At 59.4% G+C, this 6,496-nt stretch overlaps 1 protein-coding gene across 1 annotated transcript; it reads left to right on the top strand.

Moving 5' to 3' along the window:
• Positions 1-3,951: 3,951 nt before the first annotated feature.
• LOC133747206 (proline-rich protein 29-like) lies at positions 3,952-6,234 on the top strand. Its single transcript, XM_062175472.1, has 6 exons — positions 3,952-4,011; positions 4,252-4,333; positions 4,472-4,578; positions 5,639-5,859; positions 5,981-6,051; positions 6,206-6,234. The coding sequence occupies exons 1-6, from the start codon at positions 3,952-3,954 to the stop codon at positions 6,232-6,234; spliced, it is 570 nt and encodes a 189-aa protein (XP_062031456.1).
• Positions 6,235-6,496: the final 262 nt, after the last annotated feature.

The raw sequence follows: 6,496 nt of genomic DNA, 5'->3' as shown, positions 1-6,496 counted from the left end.
AATCTTCTATAAACAAAATGGCTCAGGCAGATACGTGCGTGGTTTTCCTTTCTTCAAATGGCCAATGCTTCAGTTTCCTGTGACAAGGAACACTAATCGACTACCTGAAGCCAAAGTTTTTTAAGCTCAGCCTTGTTTTTCAAAATATGAGAGTTCATGGAAAACTGAAATTAAAAGATAAGTTTATTTGGGTGCAGAAATAGTTGGGAATTCATGCGTATATGCTGAGACTAACTGATAGAATAAAAAAGGGAGAGAAGGATCCAACATGGGAACTGGGATACACAGCAGACTCATAGAATGGCAGATGTCCTAAACAGCACTCTGGCCTCAGAATTAGCCCTTAAGGCATTCGGATCTGGCTGAAGAGCCCATGAGAGTATTTTAGGCATGGAAAGCCAAGACACTCTGGCAAAAAAAAAAAAAAAAAAAAAAAAAAAAAAACCTAAATGAAAGATCTCTGCGAGTGAGATCCCAGTAGAAAGAACGGGCCAGGCAGGCACCGAAGCTCAATAGGCTAATCCTCTGCCTTGTGGCGCCGCCGGCACACCAGGTTCTAGTCCCGGTCGGGGTGCTGGATTCTGTCCTGGTTGCCCCTCTTCCAGGCCAGCTCTCTGCTGTGGCCCGGGGGGTGCAGTGGAGGATGGCCCAGGTCCTTGGGCCCTGCACCCCATAGGAGACCAGGAGGAAGCACCTGGCTCCTGGCTTCGGATCAGCGTGGTGCGCCGGCCACAGCGGCCATTGGAGGGTGAACCAACAGCAAAGGAAGACCTTTCTCTCTCTCTCTCACTGTCCACTCTGCCTGTCAAAAAAAAAAAAAAAAAAGAAAGGAAGAAAGAAAGAACGAGAACGGGCCATCAAAGAAGGAGGTACCTTTCTCTGAAGGGAGGAGAGAACTTCCACTTTGACTATGACCTTGTCTAAATAAGATTGAAGTCAGCGAACTCAAGAGGCTTCCATAGCCATGGAAACTCATGACTAGAGCCTAGGGAGATTACTGACACCATAAACAAGAGTGTCAAATTGTTAAGTCAACGACAGGAGCACTGAGTACTTACTCCTCATATGGGATCTCTGTCCTTAATGTGTTGTCCAATGTGAATTAATGCTATAACTAGTACTCAAACAGTATTTTACACTTTATGTTCTGTGTGGTTGCAAACTGATGAAATCTTTACTGAATACATACTAAATCGATCTTCTGTATATAAAGATAATTGAAAATAAATCTTGATGTGAATGGAATGGGAGAGGGAGCGGGAGATGGGAGGGGTGTTGGTGGGAGGGAAGTTATGGGGGGGGAGGAAAGCCATTGTAATCCATAAACTGTACTTTGGAAATTATATTTACTAAATAAAAGTTAAAAAAAATTTTCATGCAAAATGTGGATTATCAAAAAACTGTGCATGGATGTGCACCAAAATAAACTTACTTTTCCATTCCATTTTCCATCAACTTTTTTTTTAGAGAGGGAGATCTTCCATCTGCAGCTTCACCCCTCAAATGCTTGTAACAGCTAGGACTGGGGCAGGCTGAAGCCAGGAGCCAGGGACTGCACACAGGTCTCCCATGTGGGTGGCAAGGATCCAATACCTGAGCCGTACCTGCTGCCTCTCAGGCACACCAGCAGGCAGCTGGATCTGAAGTGCAGAGGAGGGGTCTCCAAGCAGGCAATCCCACTGTGAAGCGTGTGGATCCAAGTCCAGGCTTAACCTGCTGAGCCACCACGCCCACTCCTCCATGCCCTTGTAGCAGTACCTCATACACATACACACATCCATACATATGCTTTTAATAAAAAAGAAAAAAATGAGATCTTAGTGTGCTCCCTGCTCAACTCCCTGCTATATCATTCCACATCGGTGAGACATTCCATACCAAGTCGTCAATGGCTGAACAGTACTCACTCCACCGGCAGAATACCGACCCATCAGTAACAAAGATGTGGGTAACAAGTGGATCTTCCCGCCCAGGGTGGTGAACTTCACCCTTATTTCTCTCCTGCTTGAAACCCTCCCGCAGCGCTCCAAGGGCCACACAGCACAGCCCTCACATCACGACTTAGCGTCCAGACCTGACCTGTGTCAGCTCCTCTCCCACAGCCAGGCAGGTGCATGCGCTGGATCATCTCAGCTCCTGTCCGTTCCTGCACCGGCGACCTGAACTCAGCCGTGTCCCTACTGTCCACTCCATCCTCCGTCTCAAGTTGCTTGGCTCACTCCAAGGGCCACCTTCCTAGGAACGCCGCCCCTCAGTGCTGGGGTCCTCTCTCTCTCTCTCTCTTTCTCTCTCTCTCTCTCTTTTTTCTGACAGGCGGAGTTAGACAGTGAGAGAGAGAGACAGAGAAAGGTCTTCCTTCTGTTGGTTCACCCCCCAAATGGCGGCTATAGCTGGTGCGCAGTGGCCGGCGCGCTGCGCCGATCTGAAGCCAGGAGCCAGGTACTTCCTCCTGGTCTCCCATGCAGGTGCAGGACCCAAGCACTTGGGCCATACTCCACTGCCTTCCTGGGCCACAGCAAAAGCTGGACTGGAAGAGGAGCAACCAGGACAGAATCCGGTGCCCCAACCGGGACTAGAACCCAGGGTGCCAGTGCCGAAAGCGGAGGATTAGCCTAGTGAGCCATGGCACCGGCTATGTCCTCTCGTTTTTATAAGTGCTTATTACAGGTCTCACCCAGCAGGGACTTGGCCTGACTAGCATTTCTGTGCTCCAGTTGTTTTCACTTTCCCATAATGCTGGACCCAGGGAGGATCCCTCTGTGTCCCCACGGATGAGCTGGGCAGCCTCACACACGGGCTCTTCCCTGGCAGAGGTTTGTTGGGGGTGCTGGGTGGGGGGAGCACAATGCACGCTGGTTGGTCTCCTTCCTTTTGCTACCTGGACTGAGGGTGCACCCAGAGACACACTTCTCTGTGCCACTCACCACGGGCCTGTGACCACAGGGCCCGCATCTCACTTGCCCACGCTGCCCAAGGGGTAAGCCCCGGTCCCCCCGGGGACGGCTCATGCCCTGCCACAGGCCCTGCCCTGCAGCCAGGGTGTAAGAGCCTGGAGGAGCTGAGAAAGGGCTTTCTGGTTCAGGATGCCAGGAAGCGGAGTTGACCAGAAGGGGGTGGGGGTGGGGGCGGGCGCCTCGGGGTGCTAATCCCAGCTTCCTGTCCGGATTCTCCCTGCCTGCTGCTCAGGGCCTATCTTAGGATGGCCACAGCTGCGGAAACGGATCTCCCCGCTCACCTGTTCCTAAGCAATGCCGAGCTGGCCAGCTTCCGCTCAGAAGAATGCCGGCTTCGGGAACTTTCCAGTCCGAGGGACGGCGCTGAGGGTGCTGCTGCTGAACCCCCAGCCTCCGGGCCTCAGAAGAGCAGTGACCGCGGCCGGGAACCAGGGAGCACAGGGCCGCAGAGAGGGCACGAGGAGCCCCCGAGCTCCTGGACCCAGACTCTGGGGGAGATGGGCTGGTGTTTCCTCCCTCGGTCCCCCCAGAAACCACTCTGCCCGAGGACGCCTCTCGGCAGGGAGCGGGTCCCGGGCCCCCTGCCCACCCGCGCCTCGCCCCAAGCCTGTGGCTACAGATTCTCCACTCGCGCTGAGCCCACGGGCTGAGGTCAGGCTCCTCGACCCAGAAACCAAACCTCTCCAGCCAATCGGTCATTCACTCAGCAAACGCGGGCCCGCTGGGGACCAGCAGGGGCCGCAGGTGCGGGCAGGTGTGCGCCAGATGCCCGGGGAGCCCCGACCCACGGGTAGAGGCGGACGTCGGGGAGACGGGCCTCCTGCGGGGAGTGGCACCCCTCGGGGACCCAGGGGCCTGGGAGGAGGAGAGGAGGGCGGGGTACGACCTGTGCCCATGCCTGGGGCCCCAGGGGCCGGGATAGGCACCGCGCCTGCGTGGCAGGAGCTCTCGGCGTCGCCAGTGTAGCCAGGGTAACCCCGACCCAGCGCTGCGGGCCATGGCCTCCGGGGCCGGCGGGAGCTGGGGTCGCGCCACGCCACCGGGTGCAGCCCCGACGGTGAGGGCTGCGCTGGGCGGGACGGCAGAGTTGGGGGCGGCCTCTGGAGGGGCTGCACCCTGGGAGAAATGGTGGGGAGGGGTGAGGAGCGACCCTAGACAGAGGAAAGGACCCGAGGCAGGAAGGGCAGAGCCGGGCGCCTGCGGGGTTGGGGCAGCTTGCGGCGGCGGAGTGGGGGGTTGGAGCTGGCGGTCCACCCGATCCCTTCGCCGCCGGCTGAGTCCCCACCGCCCGCCCCAGCCCTGGGTGACCGTCCTGCAGCCCCCGCCGTGGGCCGCCCCGCCGCAGCCGCAGCCGCCGCAGCCGGGCCGCGTGAAGGAAGGTGAGACTCCGGTCACTCCCCCGCCCTCCTTGGCCCGCACATTCTCTCGCAGTCCTCGCCCACGGCTGGTGGGGTCGCGCAGGGTGGCGGGGAGGGGAGAGCGCGCGCAGACCCGGTGTCTCCCTGAATCCCGCCCAGGGCTGCTGGAGCTGCTGCTGTTGCAGAACGCGCAGGTGCACCAGCTGCTGCTCTGCCGCCTGGCCGAGGGGGCGCTGGACTTCGCGCCCACTTCATTCGACCCGCAGGTGCGTGGGGGTGTGGCCACGGAGGCCGCCCACCTGGGGCCCCGGTAATGAGTTGCTTCGGGGTCATCCCTGGAGGAAAAGGAGCAGGAAGCCAGCCCACACCTTTCTGCCTGGGTCTGCTGTGTGCCAGGCCCGGTGGCAGTCTCCAGGGGCCCAGGAGAGGGCGCCCTTGCCCCCAAGTCCAGACCACCGGGGATTGGATTTCAAGGAGGTTCCCCGCAGGGCACCCCAGCTGGACTTGAGCCCCTGGGAGCGCAGGCACATTGGACCTGGGTCCCGCACCAGCAGGTCGTACGTGCCAGGCCTGTGCTGACGCTGACTGAGGTGTTCGCTGGGCAAGTGATGGATAAAGGACTGGCTGAACATAAAGGCACGGGGGCTGTGGCTGGCATGAGTGGCACAAAATGAAATGCACAGCTGGCTGTGGGCTGAGGTCAGGTGCTGTGCAGGGGGAACGGGTGGTCTTGGAGCCTGCCCCAGACAGCCAGGTAGGATTCTGACCCTTGGAGGAGCCGAGGGGTGTGTCCACCATCCTGGCCAAGGGGCTGACAGGATGGAGGGAGGGGCGAGGGGGATTCTAAGGCTGAGCCTTCCTCTGCCAACCCTGGGCGTCCTGAGAGATTGGGAGAAAGGAGGCTTGGAGGACAGAAGAGACAGGGGTTCAAGGTGGTGCTGCTGGGGCCCCTCACACCCTCAGGGGCCCTTGGGATGAGCAGCCCACCTCACTGATGGGGCACAGGTGGTCCAGGGCTGGGTGAGGCCAGGGGCAGCTGAGTGGACTCCCAACCCCAGTGCAGCAGTCACATCTGGCTTCCCCCAGGCCCTGCTCTGCCACTTACTGGCTGGGTGGCCTCAGGCAAGTTGCTCCACCTCTGACCCTGTGTTCCTGTCTGCAAGAGGGAGCAAATGTCTCCTGGCGCCTTTCACGCTGCTGTAGATGCGCACTCAAGGTGGCCGTATGCACACGCCCATCTGGAGAAAGTAGTTTAGGGAGCAGGTCAGTGCAGTGGGAGGAGCCTGAGCCCATCCGTCTCCCCTCCCTGGTGTGCACACTGCCCAGGTCTTCCTGGAGGCGCAGCAGGAAGAGCTGGAGGAGGAGCTGGGCACCCAGGACAAAAGGCCCCTGGTGTTCCACCATCACTACCTGCCCTGCCCACTGCCCTCCCTGGGCCCCCTGTCAACCTGGCCGGCCCCTCTCCTGCCCCCTCCACCACGTCAGCACCACTGGCAGGATGCACCCAGGATTCAGCACCGTCCTCCCGCCTCTGGGAAGAGGGAAGGGTAAGTGAGGCTGTGTGGAAGGGGTCTGGGAGTGGCCAGGTTCCCACTCTGGGGCTGGAGGGGGAACCCCAGAGGCCAGCCCTGGGCCTTTGATGGGGGTCTTTCTTTTCTCCCATCTCAGGAGAGCCGTGCCCCCACCCCCACCCCCCAGTGCCACAGGGACTGTGGGTGCAGATGTACCTCCAGCTTCAGGTAGGGAGCAGGCCACAAATCCGGGGCCTATGGGTAGTCGGGGCCAGGGGGCCTCCTGCCATTGCTGCTGCAGGCAATGGCCTGCCCCTTCCCTTTTCCTCCTTGGGGTCCAGTGAGGCGAGAGGGAGTCACAATTCACGCACTGTCTCCCCAGACTACTACGATGCTGAGAGCCTACCCTGAGGAGCGAGACACCCACGGCCTCGCCTGTGTCGTCCTGCTGCCCCTTGTCGCCTGCTGACTGCACCCATGCCCGGCGGCCCTCCCTACCTCTCTGCCCCTGCCAAGCCTCTGCTCCTGCTGGCTCAGGGCCCCCACCCCACTGAGTTCTGCAGGAGCTCCCTAGAGCCCCGTGCATGGCCTGGAAACCACAGATGCCCAACTCCACCCACTGCTGCCCGCCTGACCAGGAGAGGCCTGGGCACCAGAGCTTTGGCTCTTCTTC

This window comes from Lepus europaeus, chromosome 18, assembly GCF_033115175.1.
Source record: "Lepus europaeus isolate LE1 chromosome 18, mLepTim1.pri, whole genome shotgun sequence".
Taxonomy (NCBI): Eukaryota; Metazoa; Chordata; class Mammalia; order Lagomorpha; family Leporidae; genus Lepus; species Lepus europaeus.
The sequence above is the reverse complement of the archived record's forward strand: the minus strand, read 5'-3'. Positions and strand labels throughout refer to the sequence as shown.